This window comes from Trichomycterus rosablanca, chromosome 6 (assembly GCF_030014385.1).
Source record: "Trichomycterus rosablanca isolate fTriRos1 chromosome 6, fTriRos1.hap1, whole genome shotgun sequence".
NCBI classification, from domain to species: domain Eukaryota; kingdom Metazoa; phylum Chordata; class Actinopteri; order Siluriformes; family Trichomycteridae; genus Trichomycterus; species Trichomycterus rosablanca.
The window spans coordinates 23599435-23621956 of NC_085993.1; the positions used below are offsets into that span (position 1 = coordinate 23599435).

At 38.3% G+C, this 22522-nt stretch overlaps 1 protein-coding gene across 1 annotated transcript in view; it reads right to left on the reverse strand.

Moving 5' to 3' along the window:
* The window catches only part of esyt1b (extended synaptotagmin-like protein 1b), an 84752-nt gene that overhangs the window by 8341 nt on the left and 53889 nt on the right, over window positions 1–22522 (reverse strand). The window contains exons 28-47 of the mRNA XM_062996734.1: window positions 17564–17740; window positions 17370–17455; window positions 16183–16231; window positions 15527–15616; window positions 15323–15415; window positions 14095–14166; window positions 13916–14002; window positions 13670–13816; window positions 10812–11044; window positions 9460–9556; window positions 9250–9365; window positions 5309–5414; window positions 4870–5046; window positions 4697–4779; window positions 4393–4441; window positions 2887–2976; window positions 2126–2221; window positions 1976–2047; window positions 1802–1888; window positions 1565–1711 (exon numbers count right to left, since the gene is read on the reverse strand). Coding sequence (XP_062852804.1) covers window positions 1565–1711; window positions 1802–1888; window positions 1976–2047; window positions 2126–2221; window positions 2887–2976; window positions 4393–4441; window positions 4697–4779; window positions 4870–5046; window positions 5309–5414; window positions 9250–9365; window positions 9460–9556; window positions 10812–11044; window positions 13670–13816; window positions 13916–14002; window positions 14095–14166; window positions 15323–15415; window positions 15527–15616; window positions 16183–16231; window positions 17370–17455; window positions 17564–17740 — 2154 coding nt within the window. The remainder of the gene's footprint in view (window positions 1–1564; window positions 1712–1801; window positions 1889–1975; window positions 2048–2125; window positions 2222–2886; window positions 2977–4392; window positions 4442–4696; window positions 4780–4869; window positions 5047–5308; window positions 5415–9249; window positions 9366–9459; window positions 9557–10811; window positions 11045–13669; window positions 13817–13915; window positions 14003–14094; window positions 14167–15322; window positions 15416–15526; window positions 15617–16182; window positions 16232–17369; window positions 17456–17563; window positions 17741–22522) is intronic.

Consider the following 22522-nt stretch of genomic DNA (forward strand, 5'->3'; position numbering starts at 1 on the left):
CCTAGATATTTTTGCAGACAAAATGCAACTGGGACCTGGAAGGTCAAGTTGTTACATTATCCTTGTATCTATTTATATATTTATATTGACCCAAGCTGTGGACTGTAACTATGATAATGGATTTGCCTTGAGAAGTCAATAGAGATTCTGCACAACCTTCTTACTTTATATCACAACCATCTTGATCAAACAGTTATGACTAGAGTTTGATTATCTGGAGTGGGAAAACTTAAATAGTATTTTTCATCTTTACAAATCTGTTGTTAGAATACTGAACCTAAATCCCCATTAAACTAGTCCTGGAGATCACTTGAATAAAGTTTATTCTTTAAACACTTTAGAATTTAAATATTTTAAATGATTTATAGCACAGTCTATGTCAGTCAGTGTGAGTGGGTTTTGTCTGGATGTAACTATAAAATACAGGCCATTAGTAAAATGGTATCAACAGAAAAAGGTTGTATAACTGTACAGATCAACTGAACTGACAATCAGGTATTCTGACATTTACATTCATCAGCAAAAACATCAGAATTAGTGCCAAACCTAATTGCCTTGTTGAGTACACTATCTGCTAAAACTGCAGAGACTGGTGGAAACAAATCAATATGGCTACTTTAGCAGTAATTGCAATGTTGGCCCAAATTGTGCTGTAGTAGTTGTTGGTCCTTGATAAACGCTGCTTGTAGCAGTACTTGTAGAAAATCCTTCGTCATGCTGCTGTAATAGAAGCAACATCATAGGCTAATATCAAGAGGAACAGACAGATGTTATAAAATAGAATAAATTATTTATTATTTTTGTGCGGCCCGGTAATAAATGACCCACGGAGCAATACTTGACGCATTTGATACGTACCTATTTCAGTCACGTAATACCAAAAAATTAAGCTCACAAGCTAGCTAAAATGAGCAGCAAAAAAGCTTAGGGTTCCCACTGATTTTCCATTACTGGTGAGTAGTATTGTTATGCACTTTAAGTTTTTATTATGCTCCTCGTATAATTTCATTTTAAATCCTTCTGATCCTGCTGGTCCGTGAAATTATATCTTATATAAAAACGGTCTGTGGTGCAAAAAAGGTTGGGGACCGCTGTTCGCTGCAATCAAAGTAAGAATATGTTTAATAAAAAAACAAGAACTAAAATTTCAACCTTTGGTATTGATTCCCTTTGCTCAATACTTGGTTGAACTACCTTCAGCAGCTATGATAGCTAGTATTCTTTTAAATTGAGCAATTAAGCAGTTTTGGCCCATTCTTTCTATTTTTTTTTATCTTTTAGGTTTTGCCAGGTCAGTCCTTTGGCTGTTTTGTGCTAACACTTCCATACTTTATTAATGGGTTGTAGTAATAAGCTGATACTGCTTAAAACGTTTTATTTTAGTCTTATCAAAACAAAGGACTTTTAGGAGCAGCCAATCCACATTCTGCATTGTAGAGAGAGATTGAATGAAACCAGTGTGAGAGGATACTCATAACGACAAGAATAAACTGGCAAACTTCTCACAGACAGTAACAAGAGGGGAGGATCTAACTTTAGTCCACATGACCCATATTGCTGATACCTTGAGGTGTGCTCTCAGCAAGATCTGACTTTCAGCTAAAGCTCCATCCAGATTCAGCCACTGGTCCAGCAGAAGCTTTGGTCTGGAAAGAAGCTCCTTCAGTGGTAGAACCACAGAGCCTATAGGCTGATCCCACCCACTTAAAAGCTGTAAAGAAAAAGGTTTATAAATTAAAAACTGTACAATTCTGATCATGTGAGTTAAAGTGCGAGTCAAGTGTCAAATATACAATTGTACCTTGATAACCAGCATGTCTTTGCTGGGATCATGAACCAGGAACTGGAATGCTTCATGCCACTGAGGAGAAGTGCTGCGATCACACATCTATAAAGATGAAAGGAAACAGAAAAAATAAATTTAGTGAATTATCCAAATGTAAAATATATTTTTTTAATTATAAACCTTTCCTGCCTTAGTTCTGTAAGAGGTTCCTTCAAGTATGAGTTCAACTCCAGCTTTAGGCTCCTTTCCACTCTTCTTCAACTACACACACAATAAAAGACTATGAATTTAAAATGAACAAATCAATAAGGTGATTGTATGTTTGTGTGTGTAACTTACAGGTAATGCATGTGCTCTTTCAATATGGATGAACAGCAGTGCAGCCGAAGGTGAAGTTTTATTTTGGTAACACTGAGCACTTTGCATATGCAGCACCTGATCAAACAGAAAATACACATTCACAAAATACACATCATATCATGTAATGCACATGTAGTATTTAGGGTAGGGGTAGCTTAGTGGTTGAGGTACTGGACTAATAGGTGGAAGCTCAGTCTTTCAAGCCTTCACCACAGCCAGGTTGCAACTGTTTTGATTTAGAGCAAGACCCTTGGGTGGCACGGTGGCTAAGTGGGTAGCACTGTCATCTCACAGCAAGAAGGTCCTGGGTTTGATCCCCAGGTGGGGCAGTCTGGGTACTTTATGTGTGGAGTTCGCATGTTCTCCCCGTGTCTTTGTGGGTTTACTCCGGGTGCTCCGGTTTCCTCCCACAGTCCAAAGACATGCAAGTGAGGTGAATTGAAGATACTAAATTGGTCATGACTGTGCTCGATATAACCTTGTGAACTGATGAACCTTGATGTAATGAGTAACTACCGTTCCTGTCATGAATGTAACCAAAGTGTAAAACATGACGTTAAAATCCTAATAAAACAAAACAAAAAAACAAAAGAGCAAGGCCCTTAACCCTCAATTGCTTGACTTGTACTCGGCCAAAATTGTAAGTTGATTCGGATGGAAGTGTCTGCTAAATAATGTAAATGTAAATATACATTTACAAACACATCTGACTGGATAAAGCCACATTAACTAGTACATACCTGTTGGAGTTTGTCAGAGTGGGATACAGTGGGCAGCCACTCCAGAACCAGATGAAGACGGCCATGTTTCACATCATTCAGAGTAAACCACTACAACAGAGAAATGCTACAGGTATAATAAACCAAAGTGTACAAATTACACAGTAGGTAAGTATTATAAAAAGAGAATCTGTGTGTGTCAATTAAATGCTCTAACTAATTTCATAGCCATTTATTTGTATAAAGAATAAAATATAAGGTCAGTTAATAGCCAGAAATCATTTCACCTGGTTTAGTTTAGTGGCTCTTTAATTAGATTTTTTTTCCTAATTCCGTTAGTGTGTCATTGGTCTTGACAAAGCATTGTGCTAAAAAACATCATCAAGCATTGAGCTTCTTGTTTTGAGTTTCTTGTTTTTTAACATTTGGCATTTTCTTATATAATTATGGATTATTTATAATGGTGTGCCGAGTGTGTCAAATTGAGGCTCCAGATGTTACCCCATTGGTTCATGGGATTAATAAGGCCCAAGTGCAGGAGACTTAACTTGGAAACAAGATAAAAAAAGGAAAATAAAATTAACTAAACAAATGAAATAAGCAAACTAGAGAAAGGAAATAAAAACAAATATAATTGTGAATGAATAAATCAACAACTAAGGAGCTCAAAGCTAAGTTTGACCAGCAGTTGTAGAGGGCTGAAGACAAGTGCCCACTAACAGTGATGATTGGTAATTGGGTAAAAAGAAAAGAGAGAGACCAAAGGTAAAAAAAAAACAACAGAGCAATTTGGTGTAACTCAATCAGGTATTCAGTTCACTTACAAGTTAAAGCCCAAAAGCTAACTAGAGAAATAGAAGTGAAAAAGGATAAGAAATAAAGCAACTTAAGAAAGAGGTTGCCACAGTGACCAAAAGAAACTCAAGAAGGAACCAACATATTTTTAGTAATTTATAACACAGTGTCAGTCAGTGTAAGTGGGTTTTATGTAGTTCCAACTATAAAACCCAAATCTAAGATGTGCTAATTGTGTTTTCGGATTTAAACATTTGTCAGTCTATAAAGCACTTTTATATTTGAAGTGTCTGTGGGCACCGCCTTGATCAATAATGCGTTTGTTTGCTACATTTAAAATAAGGTACAGTAGTAAAACGGTAACTGTACAGATCAGTTGTACAGGCAGTCTGGTATTATGACATTTAAATACATCAGCAAAAATTGAGCAGAAATACAATATCTGATCGGTGCCAAACCTAAGTGCCTTGTTCAGTACACTATCTGCAAAAACTGCAGAGACTGGTGGACACAAATCAATATGGGCTGCTTTAACAGTAATTGCAATGTTGGCCCTAATTTTGTTTTAGTATTTGGACTTGGACGCTGCTTGTGGCAATATTTTTTACAAAATGCTTTGTCATGCTGCTGTGATAGAAGCAATGTAGCCTATTAAATACATACATTTTGTACAGATTCAAGTGAGTGTCTGTCATTCAGCAATCAAACCAATAGGTTTAGTAAAAAACTTACCCCGTCATTGTACTGGGATTTAATGATATCCCCAAGTTTAATTTTGAACCTGTTGCAAACAATAAAGTATAAAAAGTAATTATATTTTTTTCACAAAAAACTAAAACACAAATAAAACATTTCCTAATACATAATGACCAAAAACTGTTCTAATTAAGGTTTACAGAAGCTTGGTGATCTACACTGCTGAAGTAATTTCAGTTATGTAAAACAGTGATGTGATGCTATCATACTGCACTATGTTTGACAAATCAATTAAACACCCATCCATTGTAGTGTTCTTATCAGCATATTCTACACTAACCTTCCAAGAAAGTCATCGGAGTCAATGTCCTTGTCATAGAGTTCAAACTTCACTTCTAGATTGGAATCGGGGCTCAGAATCATCTGGTACAAAATAAAGACAAGCTCCTTTTAGTGACGATTACTGTGTATTACATCCACATCTATTTTTATGACATTATATTCCATACACACCTCATACATCTCATTCCAGGTGGGGTTGAGGTTCTCCTTAATCACATGACTTTTAAATGTGAGGCTTCCAACAGTTATCTTAACATAGGGGTCACTCTTCCCCTTCATAATGCCCCCCATCAAACTGTCCATAGCAACCAAATTCTGAGCCTCTAGAAGGTGAATACGCAGCACTCCCTACAAGGACAAATCAGGAGAAGATTTTTAGATAATTTTAAATAAAAATGTTTAGATAATAACAAACTGTTCAGCAGAAAATAGTATATAAGTAGTCATCACAGTATGAAGAGCTTGTTAACAATGATTAGAAATAAAAACAGCACTTGGTTGATCCGTCCAATTTTTTTCATAATATGTACTGAACATCATATAAAAAGTAAAAAATATATGAAACATTATTAGTGTTAAATTAGTAATAACAAAGATTCACAACTCTTACCTGGCTGCTGAAGCCAGAGTCAGGATTTGTGTGTTGAGGCAATGTGTGTTTGATGTCTGTTTTTTCTTCAGCGGCAGGAATGGTTGGATGAACCTTTTCTTGTGAACTGAGGAACACAAACACAGTCATATACACACCAATACAAACCTAAAAACATTATACAGCCAAGTGTGTGAACACCCCTCCAAATTATTGACCTTAGGTGTTTCATTCACATCCATCCTAACAGGTGTAGAAAATCAACTATATAAAATAAATGGTAGGCGAAACTTTGTGACAACTGTTTGGGGAAGGCCCTTTACTGTTCCAGCATGACTGTGCCCTTGTGATTGTGAGTTTGGAATGCTTGGAAATACAGTGGTCTACTCAGAGCAATGACCTTAATCTATTAACTGAAACTTTGATACCAAACCAGGCCCTCTAGAAGGTCTTCACAGAAGATTTATGCATTTTCTCCCCATTTTCCTCCCGATTTAGCACAGTCAGTTTGTCTTCCACAGCTGAAGGATATCCGATTGCATCCGAGAAGAGCATGTCACTGCACACTTCTCAGTCAGTTTGGCTTCCACTGCTGAGGGATATCCGATTGCATCCGAGAAGAGCATGTCACTGGACTCTTCTCGCCCCTGCATTCTGCACAGACGTCTCTTCCGCCTATCAGGGTCCATAGTCTGGTCATCCCCCCCTCAGCAGATACGGTGGCCAATTACCGGTGGCAACACCGAATTTCAAACCGAGTAGTTCAGAATTTTGGCGCTGGTGTGCTAGTGGAATATCACGCTGCACCTGGGTGCTAAAAACTACATGTTTTACAAACGTAATTATGGCTTCATATGTTTATTAACATAATAATCTCAACTGGATAACATTGTGTAACAGAGAGCACAGGTTTGACTAGTTTAAAAAGCAGAACATATGGTGTAATGTCCGTTCTTAAAGAAAAGGCATTACTTTTACTCAAAACTATATGAGAAAATAGTAAGAGAAACCTAATTTTGAATTTGATTCCTGCAACACACTCAAAAGCAGCCAGTTGGGACAGAGACAAGAGTGAAAAGTTTATAGAATACTCAAGTTACACTGTTTAAACATTCCACCAAAAAGCAGGGGAAATGGTAGCAGGTGAGGATTGGGTACAAAAAGAGAATGAAAGGCTCAGTCTTTAAAAGCAAAGATGGGTCATGGCTCACCAGTTTGTGTAAACTTCATGATAGAATTGTCATTCACTTATAAAAAACTTTTCTCTAGTTCTTTTACCATCTACAACCCCAATTCCAATGAAGTTGGGACGTTGTGTAAAACATAAATAAAAACAGAATACGATGATTTGCAAATCCTTTTCAACCCATATTCAATTGAATACACTACAAAGACAAGATATTTAATGTTCAAACTGATAAACTTTATTGTTTGTTTGCAAATATTCACTCATTTTGAATTTGATGCCTGCAACACGTTCCAAAAAAGTTGGGACAGGGGCATGTTTACCACTGTGTTACATCACCTTTCCTTTTAACAACACTCAATAAGCGTTTGGGAACTGAGGACACTAATTGTTGAAGCTTTGTAGGTGGAATTCTCTCCCATTCTTGCTTGATGTACAACTTCAGTTGCTCAACAGTCCGGGGTCTCCGTTGTCGTATTTTGCGCTTCATAATGCGCCACACATTTTCAATGGGAGACAGGTCTGGACTGCAGGCAGGCACGTGCAGAATGTGGCTTGGCATTGTCTTGCTGAAATAAGCAGGGACGTCCCTGAAAAAGATGTTGCTTGGATGGAAGTGTATGTTGCTCCAAAACCTGTATGTACCTTTCAGCATTAATGGTGCCTTCACAGATGTGCAAGTTACCCATGCCATGGGCACTAACACACCCCCATACCATCAGAGATGCTGGCCTTTGGACTTTGCGCTGATAACAATCCGGACAGTCCTTTTCCTCTTTGGCCCGGAGGACACGACGTCCATGATTTCCAAAAACAATTTGAAATGTGGACTCATCAGACCACAGGACACTTTCCCACTTTGCGTCAGTCCATCTCAGATGAGCTCGGGCCCAGAGAAGCCGGCGGCATTTCTGGGTGTTGTTGATATATGGCTTTCGCTTTGCATGGTAGAGTTTTAACTTGCACTTGTAGATGGAGCGACGAACTGTGTTCACTGACAATGGTTTTCTGAAGTGTTCCTGAGCCCATGTGGTAATATCCGTTACAGAATTATGTTGGTTTTCGGCCTTGCCGCTTACTTGCACAGATTTCTCCAGATTCTCTGAATCTTTTGATGATATTATGGACTGTAGATGATTAAATTCCTAAATTCCTTGCAATTGCACGTTGAGAAACGTTGTTCTTAAACTGTTGGACTATTTGCTCACGCAGTTGTTCACAAAGTGGTGAACCTCGCCCCATCCTTGCTTGTGAACGACTGAGCCTTTCGGGGATGCTCCCTTTATACCCAATCATGACACTCACCTGTTTCCAATTAACCTGTGGAATGTTCCAAACAGGTGTTTTTTTGAGCATTCCTCAACTTTCCCAGTCTTTTGTTGCCCCTGTCCCAACTTTTTTGGAACGTGTTGCAGGCATCAAATTCAAAATGAGTGAATATTTGCAGAAAAACAATAAAGTTTATCCGTTTGAACATTAAATATCTTGTCTTTGTAGTGTATTCAATTGAATACAATTGAATGGGTTGAAAAGGATTTGCAAATCATCGTATTCTGTTTTTATTTATGTTTCACACAACGTCCCAACTTCATTGGAATTGGGGTTGTACTAAACATAATATTGTAAAAACATTCAGGGGTCACTGAAACCTCCAAAACTGTGAAAATATCACACTGTTTTCCAATATTGTTTTACCATTGCTTCTTATGCATTTTGAAGCTATTTAATACTCATAAATACATTTTATTTACAACCTATTTGAGATACAAAGGATTTAAGCCTAGTTCACACTACATGATTTTTGCCCTGATTTTCGCTCGTCAACCTGGTCGGCGCTAGATTTGCCGGCTCAGGAGCAACTCGGAGTTCGCTCAGCGATTGAAACTCAGCTCTCAATTGCTATGTGTGATCTGCTCAACAACTCGATCTGAGCGGCTTGCTGAGCACTTGCCGACCGCTCGGTGACAAATAAATTATCTAGTTTGCTAATTATCTGGATATGAGTCAGCCGACTGGCAATGAGTGTGGTGTCAAACAGCCAATGAGAAAGCAAGATACGTGGTAAGGGAAAACGCAGTCAAGTCTTACAGTATTTCTGACCTTACCGTTCTCTACAAAACATAACACCAACGTTGCACTGCAAAACATATTTATTAACCTCCAACTCACTATAGAACAGACAATCCCTGCTGGTCACGTAAGCCAATCCACTGAGATTCATTTATTTTTCCTACTTGCTTTTACGCTGCACATCAGCGCACAAACTTTGATCGCTCGCTACTTGTTGACGTGCATTTTTGGACGTGGTATCATTAATCATTAACGTCACTTCTCGCGTTTGTTTTCGTGACAAAATGTAGTTTGGGAGACCAGAGAAGCTCGCCTGAGATTCCAGTTGGTGATAGATCATGTAGTGTGAAACCCCCTATCGCCGATCAGTCGTGTAGTGTGAAAGCCACACCGACTTGAAAGACTCCCGATAACAAGAGGTCCAGTTGTGTAGTGTGAACTGTACAGCGACCTGATGACTTGAAATGTTGTGTAGTGTGAACTTGGCATAAGTAAACCTGACTGCAGATTTTAACTTATTACAAGCAACTTGTGAGTAAATCAGTCGACACATTCAGGTAATCCTACAGGACAATGATTTATTTAATACTCCTACCAATGCACTGCAAGTAGCCACTAATGGAAAAAAAATAATACTTATTTACCAGCACTTTTGTAAAAAGAGAGTCATAAGCAAGTTATAAAATGATGTCAGATCTTTTCTCACCTATTCAATGGCTTGTCCACATGTTGGTCCTTACTGCCTGCAGATGCTGAGTCACTTATTCTGACTGGTTCAGTCACCTTAGTAGCTTCTCCCACAGACGATGCTTTACTCAAATCCTGTAAGCGTAACACAACATTTTTGCCACATGCTAAGTGAAAGTTCACATCCATAAACATACAAATACAGATGCACATACACATACAAACATACCTTTGGGTCATGAGTAGGATCTGCTTCTGGAACTCTGTGTGAGTCTTCAGTATGTGGGACAGACATTGGGACTGTAGAAGCCACCAATTCATTAAGCCTTACAGAAATGTAGAGACAAGTAAATGCACATTCTACTTCATACTCACTTCAACTTTAATTCAATAACTTTAGTTAAATCTGTAGTGTCATTTTAACAGCAAACCTTGTCACATTGACAAATGAACATTTTACTAATATGAGTTGTAGTGGGTGAGAGGTTCACTTAAAATATCAGTCATTTGAAGAATAATTGGGATATTATACAAGTAATATTTAATATTTTGCAGCTCTGAAAAAGTCTCGGAACTAGAAGTATGTAGGGCCACAAGTGCAGAGCTTGTTTATTAAATATGTTTATTGTTATGGTTGAACCTCAGCTGCTTAGATCTGCTAATAGATCGGTCTGTGTACTAAATGTACAGTGTACTGTACTAAATGATGTGCCAACTCTAAGAGGCCGGGTCGTACCTCGGCACTGAGGCATCAGATATATTATATTATAAAAAGCAAATAAAGTTGCTACAAGGAATGCCAATTTAGTCTTTTTTTTTTACCAATAACCAAAGCAAACACTGTGGCATTCACACTTTTTCATAAGCAGAATTAGTCATTTGAAAATATACAAATACATATTAAAAAAAATATATATAATATATATAATATATTATATATAATATATAAATACATTTAGTAGTTTACAGTGTTTCATTGCAATGTTATATAACCAAACAAGTATGGTGGCTCGGTGGGTAGCACAGATGCCTCACAGCAAGAACATCCTGGCTCCTATTTCCAGGTGGAATGGTCCGGGTTCTTTCTGTGTGGAGTTTCATGTTCTCCCTGTGTCTGCGTGGGTTTCCTCCAGGTGCTCCGGTTTCCTCCCAAAGTCCAAAGACATGCAGTCAGGTTAATTGGTTATGCTAAATCCTAGGTATGAGTGTGTGTAACTGTGTGATTGTGTTTGCCCTGTAATGGACTGGCCTATCCTGGAAGTGCCCTTTCTTTTGCCCAGTGAATTAAACCCTGAATAGGATAAAGTTGTTTTAATTAATTAATGAAAGGTATCCGCCCATTCAAACATATACAGCTAGGTTATGATGCTGTAAAAAAGGGATAATAACTGGCTTCTAAAGCACACTATGCTAGCCCTCACCTTCCCAGGGTGATTGCTGTCATGAGATGAGAAGAGATTTAAATAATAGTGTTGGGAATTGTAAAGAACTGCATTTGAAGAATAATCTTTTAGGAAAATACAATTATCATAACATCCTACATAAAATAATAAATACAGTAAAAGCATATCTAAATCATACCTTGGTTTTGGCTTGGCTTCATGTTTTATATCCTTACTGGCTGCTGACTGCAACTGTTCAGCATTGTTTGATGCTTTCCCTGCACCTGGCCCACCAGCAGAGCTGCTTGCACCAGCAGGCTTCTCTGCAGGCTTCTCAACAAGCTTTTCTATTGGTTTATCAATAGACTTTTCCACAGGTTTTTTCTCTGTAGGTTTTTCCACCTGTTTACCGTCCACATTTGAAGCCAGAATCTAAAACCCAAATAAGACTTGTTTTATACACAATAAATATACAATATACACAAAAGCTACATTCAGTAATTATTAGCACCCTTATTGAATATGACAAATGTCTGTGATTAATCATATTAAAGAATCTACAACCCCAAATCAAAAAAATTTGAGACAGATTGGAAAATGTTTCTTACATTTACTTTTATTTGATTGCAGACAGTTTGAACCTGAGATATTTCATGTTTTTTCTGCTCAACTTCATTTCATTAATAAACCTTCATTCCTGCCTTTCAGGCCTGCAACACATTCCAAAAAAATTTGGGACAGTAAAGCATTTACCACTTTGTAATGTAGATGTTTTGGCACCGAGGATACCAAGCGATTTAGTGTTTCAGCTTTTATTTTGTCCCATTCTTCCTGCAAACACGTCTTAAGATGTGCAACAGTATGGGGTCGTTGTTGTCGCATTTTTTGTTTTAAAATTCTCCACACATTTTCATCTTTGGTTCAGAGCACACGGCGTCCATTTTTTTCCAAAAATGCCCTTAAATGCTGATTCATCTGACCACAATACACGTTTCCACTGTGTGATGGTCCATCCTAGATGCCTCCAAGCCCAGAGAAGTCGACACCGCTTCTGGACATGGTTAACATAAGGCTTCTTTTTTGCACAGTAAAGATTTAAGTGGCATTTGTGCACGTAACTCTGTATTGTAGTGCTCGACAAAGGTTTGCCAAAGTAATCCCTCACCCATGTGATTATATCAGCTATTGTTGTTCTTGATGCAGTGCCGTCTGAGGGATTAAAGATCACGGGCGTTCAGCTTATGCTTGCGCCTTTGGCCTTTACACACTAAAATTCCTCCTGATTCCTTGAGTCGTTTAATGATATTATGCACTGTAGAGGGAATAATATGCAAATTCCTTCTAATCTTTCTTTGAGGTACATTGTTTTTTAAACATTTCAATAATTATCTCACACATTTGTTGACAAACTGGAGATCCTCTGGCCATCTTTGCTCATCAAAGATTTCCTGGATGCTGCTTTTGTACCAAACCATGATTACAATCACCTGTTGACATCACCTGTTTGAAATCACATCATTATTTAGTTTTTTCACCTCATTACTAGCTCTAAATTGCCTTTTTTGGAATGTGTTGCAGGCCTGAAATGCAGGAATGGCTCTATATTAACAAATGAAATGAAGTTGAGCAGACAAAACATGAACCAGTTTGGGTTCAAACTGTCTGCAATCAAATAAGAGTCAAAGTAAATGTAAAGAACACTGCATTTTTATTTTATTTGCATTTTCCATACTGTCCCAACTTTTTCTGATTTGGGGTTGTAACATATTAAAGAAATCTAACCATTAAATAAAGGAAAAAAAAGTCCTAAAAAAAACATTATTGGTTCACTTAGAATCACAAACTTCTTGTTTTACTGGGGCATAAATATGAAGTAACAAAAAGTCAAGCTCCACTGTCCATACAACTATATGAGAAAAATTGGAGAATAAATAAATTAATTATAATGACCTTAAAAAATCAGACAATGGCTATTAACATATGCCACATAACTTGAAAAGCCAACATCCTCGGTTAAAGCAATATTAAGAAAGTTTAAACCAATCTTAGATGTAATAAGCCTGCCTAGAAGAGGGTAGAAAAGTATTCTGTACCCATGCAGTAAAGAGTATAATGAGAGGAAAATTATTTAATCAGTAAAAATATGTGGAAAGAGATTCATATAGTGTCCAAACCTACTATTAGACACATCGTTATCTCAACATCAACTATTTATAAGTCATGCCAAAGGAAAGCCTTTTCGTTCCTCCAATTTTAAGCACCAGGAATTTGTTAGATGCTACTTTAATTGGAGATAGGTTTTATAGTTTTATAGTGTATACATAGGTAAAAGTTGGCATATGAAAAAAAAAAAGTTTTACAGAGACAATGTTATCCCCATTGTAAAATGTGGTAAAAATCGTATGTTTTCGGACTGTTCTGTAGCTAAAGGACCGGGAACCTGGTTAGGATACACACCATCTTTGAGATTTTTAGTAAAAGAAGATAAAATTGAGTGCTGGTTAAATCATTCGACAGCACAATCCTAAAAATGCCCATATTAACAATGGTTTGATTGTAAACAGAATCAAGCTTCTTTCATAATAATGCCAGTGCTTTGACTTAAACCCTATTAAACACCTGTAAACTGAGCCGAGAAGGAAATTGGAACTAAACACAGGACAGGAAGAGTAGAGGTTTGGAAAAAGTTTTGTATTGAAAAGTGCTTCCATACTCATTGTTCTGGATTTCATCATCTTATCAAGAATTATAAGAAAATAGTTAGTGAAGTTTTATTGACATATGCTACTCAAAAGACTAAGTGCCAAAAATATGACACATGGCTTTGTTAAAAAAACATTTTTTATCCTTATAATACGTTTTTGATAATCATTTTTCTTAGAATACATTTATTATTTAAAGTTAGGTTTCCCTTGTTTCAGACTGAGAGACAATCAACAACAAATGTATTCTTTAACTTTGTCTTTAACAAATGATCCCAAGAATATAGAAGTCGACCACAGGTAAACAGTAAAAAAATGTGGGAAACTTGATGTGGAAATGTGTTTTTTATTTTACCTTGAGTTGTGCTCTCAGTAGAATCTGACTCTCAGGTAAAGCTCCATCCAGATTTTGCCACTGGTCCAGCAGCATCTCTGGCTGGGAAAGCAGATCTCTCACTGGTAAAACAAAAGAACCTAGAGGCTGATCCCAGCCACTCAAAACCTACAGAGGAGTGTGGAAGAAAAAAGAAAATACATATAAAAATCTTACAAAAAATAATTTTTTTAGCAGTGCACAATATTTAAATGAACTCTAGATTACCTTAATGACTATCATGTCTTCTTTTGGATCTTGAAGTAGGAAATGGAAAGCCTCCCCCCATTGAGGAGAGGTAGACCGTTCACACATCTTGAAATGACACAAATTTTAGAAAGGGCTGTAAAATACATTACGACAACCAACAAGCCACTTTTTACTGCTTTAAACTAATCACTACTCACCTTGGTTTTGTAAGTGTTGTTCCCGAGAACAAGCTCTGCTCCTGCCTTTGGTTCCTTCCCACCTTTTACCATCTACACAAACATTTACATTAAAAAATTAAACCAAAGTAAGCATTCCATGGAATTACTTCCGTTATGCAATTTTCTACTGGATGTTAAATGACCATTTTAAAAAACATGACACTTTACTAATGATCTACATTTAAGCCTGTTTTACTGAGAATGAACTGTGTTATTCACTCTTAACTTCCAACCAAATAGTAAGTACTAATAATTTATATTAACTAATTTACTAATTATTATTATCTAATTAACAATGTAACTAATTGCAATTGTGTAGCTAACATGGAACTGTGAGTTTGTACTGGAATGAGTGTATCAAGTGCAGCAGTAAGTTAAAAAATGTCAACAGCACTGCGGCACCTGATATATTTCCATGTTAGTGTCATTGCAGTATTGAGAATGGTTAACCACCAAAACATCATCTGATACAGGAGTCCTTTTGATTGATAGAGGGATAGAGGGGTGACCAGGTAAACATAACATACTCTGGACAGGGCTCCACTTCCCCATGAGCAAACATGCACTAACATATTTATTCTCACACACTTAGAGAGATTTACAGCATACATTCCACTAAGTGCATATTTTTACAAGAGGAGGGGAAACAGAAATGACATGAAGAAAACTTGCAAGACTCCAAACAGAAACTCACTAAAGGCATTTTTGTAGTGTGGCAGCCACTCTGCCAGCTATGTCACTGCTGTGCCCTAGAATGTTTGATTTTAGAATGTTAATGGCTGTTCAGACTGTGTTGGCAGATTAAATTGCTTTTTTAAATTCTGGACTGGAAGTGAAAAGTTACTAAATACTAATTCAGTTTGTACTGTGGAGCCATTTGCACTGTTGTTGTTGCTCTGACCCACAGGCACTACAATCAATCAATTAAGAAACCTGCAGACTTTAGACTGGCTGGTCTGAACTGCCCAGTGTGTAAATGAATGAGTGAATGTGTGATGTCCTGCTACATAGTGGCAGTGTGTATTCATGTCTTGCGCTTATTGTTTCCAGTTGGCACTGGACCTTCTTCAGGCCTAACTAGAAAAAGATGGTTAATGAAAGTGTAAATGTATTGATTACTGTGTCTACATACAGTATGATAATGAATTATAATAATGGATGTATAAAAGAAAAGACATTTTATTGTGTTTGTGTGTGTGTTACTCACTGGTAGTGCATGTGCTCTCTCAATAAGGACAAACAGCAGAGCTGCAGAAGGCACCGCTTTATTTTGAAAAGACACAGACTGCAACTGCTGGGCCTGAATATCCAAAAAGGAACATAAATAATGTTATTCCTAATAATTACACAAATGTTAGTATGATTTTTTAAAAACCCTGTATACAATTATATTTGAATTCTATGTATGTACCTGTTCCAGTTGGTCAGGCTGTGTTACTGTGGGAAGCCACTCTAGAACCAGGTGAAGGCGGCCATGTTTTACATCATTCAGGGAAAACCACTGAGAAAGAGATTCACTTCTTTACTATCCCATGAACATTAATCTAAGTTATAACATAAATCTCTGTTGTCTACACTATTTAAATAATTATGTAATATCCCTCCTGATCTTCCTTACATTTCTGATGTTGCCATGGCAAAGCCCCATGTTTTGCTTTTTATCGTTTACAACACCTTGTCTCTCAAGCCCTTGTCTGCAGTTATTTCCCTCTCATTCCCTGTCCTGAATATATAAATGTATATAACCTTTGTTTCAATTGTTTCACACTAAGTATTCTTTAATTTAAAGCAAGATGAAGCAAGACAAAGGTGGATAATATAATATAAAAGTCTTGCTTTATTAGGGCAATTCCATTAATCAAAATTATCTATTACATTAGGCCAAAACACAAAAATGAATCAACAGTATGAATCAAAATGAATCACTGAAAATAATAAAAGCACATTCTTGCAATAACAACAATGTGGAGAGACCAAGACCAATGATCTAGAAACATAATATAACAAAACTTATATAAAGCCCTCATACTACAAACACAACAACAAACATTAAAAATAAATACTCACCTGGTCTATGTGTTGAGTTTGGATGATTTCATTCATGTTAATGTGAAGCCTAATGAAAAAAAACCTCAATGTTAATGTTACAATGTCATAAAATCCCACAAAAAATCATTAACAAGTGGTGAAAATCAAATGTACACAAACCCTGGTATTTAAATTCTCTTTAGCTGAATTCTGCTGTAACACTAAATTGTGACCTGTTAATTTAGCACAACAAACACTATCGCTACCCATCGGCATCATGCTTAAATCTACACATTAAAAGTGTTGCCATGAAATTAGGTATACACCAACACTTTGATGCCACTCACCCACTTACCTATTTGCACCTAGGGTGACAGAAGAGTACAGGTTTTTGGGAGGTGGATGAAAATGAGAGAAAAGGGGAGATCTAATGAATCTCTGGAAGTCATATTGACCATCTGAAATCATACTGACTATCTAAAATATGTGATGTTTAAACACTCAATAACTGGAGAATGGTTCACAGTTACACTATTATGTCACCTCATTTTTATTATTATTGACCGTATTGTTGTTGTTATCATTTCAGATTTAAGACATGTTGGGGGTTTTACACATTTAGATCAATTCCTGTATATAATTCAAGCAATAAAGGCAATTGGTAGTGGCCAGGACTGAACCAGTGACTTTTGATTTCTAGTCCAGTACCTTAACTGCTGAACTACAACTGCCTATTTTAAAGCATGGTACACTGACATAGCTGATACACTAGGTAGAGCAGAGAACATGGGTCCCAGGGACATAGGTTTAATCCTTGTTTCAGGCCACTATGTGAGAAGAATTTAGCATGTTTGTCTAATGTGCACATGGATTTCCTTTCATCTTCTAAAAACACGCAGACAGTGGACTGGGTACGTTAAATAGTCTCTAGCTTTGAGTAATTAAGGGAACATGTGCTGTCCTGCAATTACTTAACCAGACCAGAATAAATTGATAAGTAAAAAATAAATGAATGAATGAATACATGCTGTTTTTAAAGTATTTATGTGAAGTGACATAAGGTACTGACTTCTGTAAATTTGCTTTAGACAGTTATTTTTTTCTAAATAGATTATGTCCAGACTTAAGATCCTGAGTGGATTATACTTTAAACAATTTCCAATTACATGTATTCGGCAGAGCCCATGCTAATACTTGTCTTTACATGTAAATTATAGTACACCTACCTCCCCAGAAAATCATCTTTATCAATGTCCTTATCAAACACCTCTACAAGTACAACTTCTGTAGCCATCGTAGGGGCCAAAACCAGCTGTATGAAGAATAGAAACACTGGCATTAGATTTTACTATTACTGTCTACTGATTTGTTTACTTTTACTAATAATAAAAAACTGTAACCAACAGGACAGTCTGTTCACCTCATACATCTCGTGCCAGGTGGGGTTGAGATTCTCTTTTATTACATGACTCTTAAATGTGTTGCTCCCGATAGTCATTTTAACATATGGATCGCTTTTTCCTTTCACCATGCTTCCCATGAAGTTGTCCTTGGGAATCAAATTCTCAGCCTCCAGCAGGTGAATACGCAGCACTCCCTATAAAACAAAGCATGGATATTAAAAATAATCAAGCGAAATATGCTAGACTGCTACCTGAAATGGGCGTTCAGTGTCTACCGCTTCCAAAACAACTACAAAAACCAGTCACTGTTGTGCTCATTAGTCAAAATGTATGACACCTATACTTTGTTTTTTTCTAAAGATTAAGCCAGTGAATTTAAAGCCTTTTCAGTTGACTAATTTCAGAAAGAAAATCAACAAATGTTTTTAAGTTCTGAATAAGGACCACATGACCATCTCTCTATGGGAGTAGCAACTCGCACATGTTGAAGCTCTTGTAACCAGGGCACTTCTATTAACAGGTTTCTCAGCAGATGCATTGCTAAGTAGGGAATACCTGTTAGATATGTGGACCTCAAAAAGTTTGACGAGAGACGTCATCCATTCGAGTGCAGTCGAGATGGGTCCCTATGTAATTGCATATACTACTGAGCATAAGCATCAAAGACTGCTACCCCACACAGCCTTTAAATCTTTGCAGGAAGCATTTGTTTTTACCCAACTAGACCCAAACTAGAGTAAATATAAATAAACTAGCAAAATATATATATTATATAATAAGTTATACCCTTTGGTCTCATGAAAACCCTCTTACCCACACTGTTTTCCAGTGGTTCATCATCAAGGTACTCAATGAAGCACTGGTCACTACACATTTGTTTATCTCAGCAAGACAGCAAGAACCACAAACACAAACACACAGCACATGCCAGGCAAATTCTGCAACTACTACTAGAAAACAAACTGTATGTCAAACAGACTCTGCATTGCCATCAGACTTCTGAACAGAACAAATTAATCCAAATCTGATACATATTTCATCTATGGGTATAACATGTGCAATATCCTAATATCTTAACATGCAATAACGAAATGTGCAATAACTCAATGTGCAATAATTATCATTATGTATAATCGCTGTGAATTTTTCTGCATTTGAAATACTTAACAACTACTATGTGCAATTTTCGTAATGTGAATATTATTCTATTCAACTTTTGATGTACCTAGTTTTATATATTTTTTTTTTACATTACTATTTTATATATATTTTCTATTTTAAACCGGCTGTGTTTTTAGCATGAACCAATGCACTTAATTTCGTTTTTTCGGTACACTTTGGTGTACAGTGAAATGACAATAAAGTAAATCTTGAATCTTGAATCGTTCCTGGGGTTCATTGTTTCAAGGGGTGATATGCAGCTGGATCAAGCCAAGACCAAAGCCATCTCTGTATGGCCTCATCCCATTACAGACTGGCTGGTCCAGTGCTCCCTGGGTTTTTGCTAACATCTTTCTTCTATTTATCAAAAACTTTAGCACAATCACGGCTCCCAAGATCAACCTAACACAGAAAAATGCAGGCCAATTCAAGTGGATGCCGAAAGCCCAGGAAGTCCCAGTGCTAAAAACCCCAAAAGCTTTTTCATTGCTAAGGCAGACGCCTCTGATGAAGAGGCTGGAGCAGTTCTTTCCCAGCGCATAGGCCCCAACAATGTACAACACCCCTGTGCCTGTTACTCTCACCAGCTGTCTTCCAGTGAGAAAAATTACAATGTGGAAAAAAAAAAACTGCTAGCAATAAAGCTTTCACTTAAGAAATGTAGGCTAGAGGAAGCAAAAAATCAATTCATGATATAGAGCAACAAGAAATCTTGGTGTACATTTAGCAGAACTAAGTCTTTGGTTCCACTTGTCCATCAACTTTATCATGGGCCTATCACTCTTTCAAGGTAACTCCATGATTTTAGTCATTGTGGACAGGTTCTCAAAGACATGCAAATTTGTCACGTTATCCAAGCTCCCCTTGGCAAAAGGGACTTCTGAGAGAAGGTGGTTAGAACTCACAGACTGCAGATTCTGGAAGGGCTTTTGCCAACTCACTGGGGCATCCGTCAACTGGTAGATCAGTCTGCTAAATTCTCATCTTCTTCCCTACTTTTTTTCTGGCAAACCTTCCATATAATCTTATGGCATAGGAGAGGTATCTGATGATAGTTTCAGAAACTAGGTGACTCCAAGATGCTATTTTTCTATAACTTTCAAACAGTGATTCTTGGGAAGGCCTATGCACTGTGCATTTGGGTTAAACTAAATTTGGGTCCTCATCCAGGCAAGTTTGTCTTAGTTACCAGTTTATTGTTCTCCATGGATTACTGCTTAAAACTGCTTAAAAGACACTTTGATCAACTTAAAAATGTAAAAAAAAAAGAAGAAAATATGGTTTAGGTACATTTTTTTTCTATTTTATTTATGCATTTTCTCCCATGTACTCCCAATTTAGTGTAGTCAATTTGTCTTCCACTGCTGGGGATCCCTGATTGCAGTCAAGGTGGGTATATTGCTGCTCACGCCTCCTTTGACCCGCGTGCTGCCCTTTGCAGAATCCTTTTTCACCTATGCACTCTGCACAGGTGCCTCTCTATCTGCCAATCAGGGTCCTCACACAGCGTTTGAAGACCCCACCCACATAGTCTGGTTATCCCGCCCTAGCAGAACCGTGTCTGCTGCAGGCACTGCCAATTATGCCCGCTAGAGGGACAGGAGAATTAAACCCTTTCTTCCTTCGGTCATTTTTGGAAATGTGAGGTCTCTCACTAACAAGGTGGAGGAACTATCAGCTTTGGTGAACAACCAGCAAATCTACAAGGAATGTAGCCTACTGTGCTTCACTGAAACATGGCTGCATGAGAATGTACCGGATAGTCATATTGAGCTAGCTGGTTTCTCGCTAGCTCGAGCAGACAGAGGGAAGCAAAGCGGTAAGAAGAGAGGAGGCAAAGAACACCAGAGACATCATTCACTCAATCACTGCTGGACTGCAGACACAACATCCCAGCACCCTCACAGTGATCTGCTGGGATTTTAACCTTGTCTCCCTCTCTTCTGTACTGACCAACTTTAAACAGTATGTCAACTGTGCAACGAGAGAGAACAAGATCCTGGACCTCTTTTATGTCAATGTGGAAAGGGCATACAGTTCCTCTACTCTTCCCCCGCTTGGAGAATCTGACCATAACCTAGTACACCTGATGGCCACTTACAAGCCACTGGTTATGCAACAGATGCCCAACACAAAGACTGTGAAAGTTTGGTCCAGAGAAGCCGAGGAGACTCTCCAGGAGTGTTTCCAGAACACAGACTGGGAGCTATTCCAGAACGACTACGGGGGGGGGACATCGAAGGCCTCTCTCACTGCATCATGGACTATATCCGCTTCTGTGAGGACACTATTGTACCCAACAAGAAGGTTCGTTGCTACCAGAACAACAAGCCATGGATAAGTAAAGAAACTAAAAACCTTCTCAACAGGAAGAAGAGGGCCTTCATGTGTAAGGACAGAGAGGAACTTCGGGCTGTTCAAAAGGAACTTAAGAAGAAACTAAAAGAGGCTAGAAACTGCTACAGGGAGAAGATGGATGGCTAAAATGGGACAGAACAACACAAGAGAGGTGTGGAACGGGATGAAACAGATGACAGGCTGCAGTCGGCCTGCACATGGAGTACAGGGAGACCTGAAATTTGCATCTGAGCTAAACCTGTTCTTCAATAGGTTTGATATAACCCCCACCACTGGGTGCTCAGACAGTGAGGACAGGTCTTCACTCTACACCCATAGCCCCACTTACACCTCTGCAGGAGTCAATGCATTCCAACCCATCGACACCTCTGCTCTCACACCCTCTCTCAGCAGACAACTGACCTCGGACAGTCCTGACTCTCCTACAATCTACACTCAAGCAAACATTAACATAACACTGGACAATGGCAATTCACCACTCACACCATCTCTCCTACCAACTAGTCACCCACAGCCAGAAACCCACAGCCTTCTATCTCCACCATGTTCTACCTTCACCATCAACCAGGTACAGCGGGAGCTCTCCAGGCTTAAGAGAACCAAAGCCAGTGGACCTGATAACGTCAACCCTAGGATGCTAAATGTATGTGCATGGCAGCTGGCAGCTCCACTACAGCACCTCTTTAATCTCTCTTTGAGACTGAAAAAGGTGCCTACACTGTAGAAGACCTCCTGCATCATTCCGGTGCCGAAAAAGAATCGTCCCAGCAATCACAATGACTACAGAACTGTGGCTCTGACATCACACGTCATGAAGACCTTTGAGAGACTGGTTCTACGGCACGTCATATATCATCTATATGACACACAAGGCCCTCTCTCACTTGGACAAGCAGGGAAGCACTGTGAGAATGATGTTCTTTGACTTCTCTAGTGCCTTCAATACCATCCAGCCCTGCCTACTGAGTGAGAAGCTGCTGGAGATGCACCTGCACCCCGATACCACATCATGGATCACAGACTACCTCACAGGCCGGACACAATATGTCAGAGTGGATGGCTGTGTTTCTGAGTCTGTGATCTGCAACACTGGTGCACCCCAAGGAACTGTACTAGCACCATTCCTCTTCACGGTGTACACCTCGGATTTCCGATTTAACTCTGGTTCCTGCCACCTTCAGAAGTTTTCCGATGACTCCTCCATTGTTGGATGTATCACCAGAGACAACGAGGAGGAGTACAGAGGACTGATCGAGAGCTTCACTACATGGTGCAGTGAAAATCACCTGAAGCTCAACATCAACAAGACTAAAGAGATTGTGGTAGATTTCCAGAGGAACAGAAACACCCCTGTTCCAGTCTTCATCCATGGAAAGGAGGTGGAGAGGGTGGACTCCTACAAGTACCTTGGGGTACATATAAATAACAAACTGGACTGGACACATAACACTGATGCC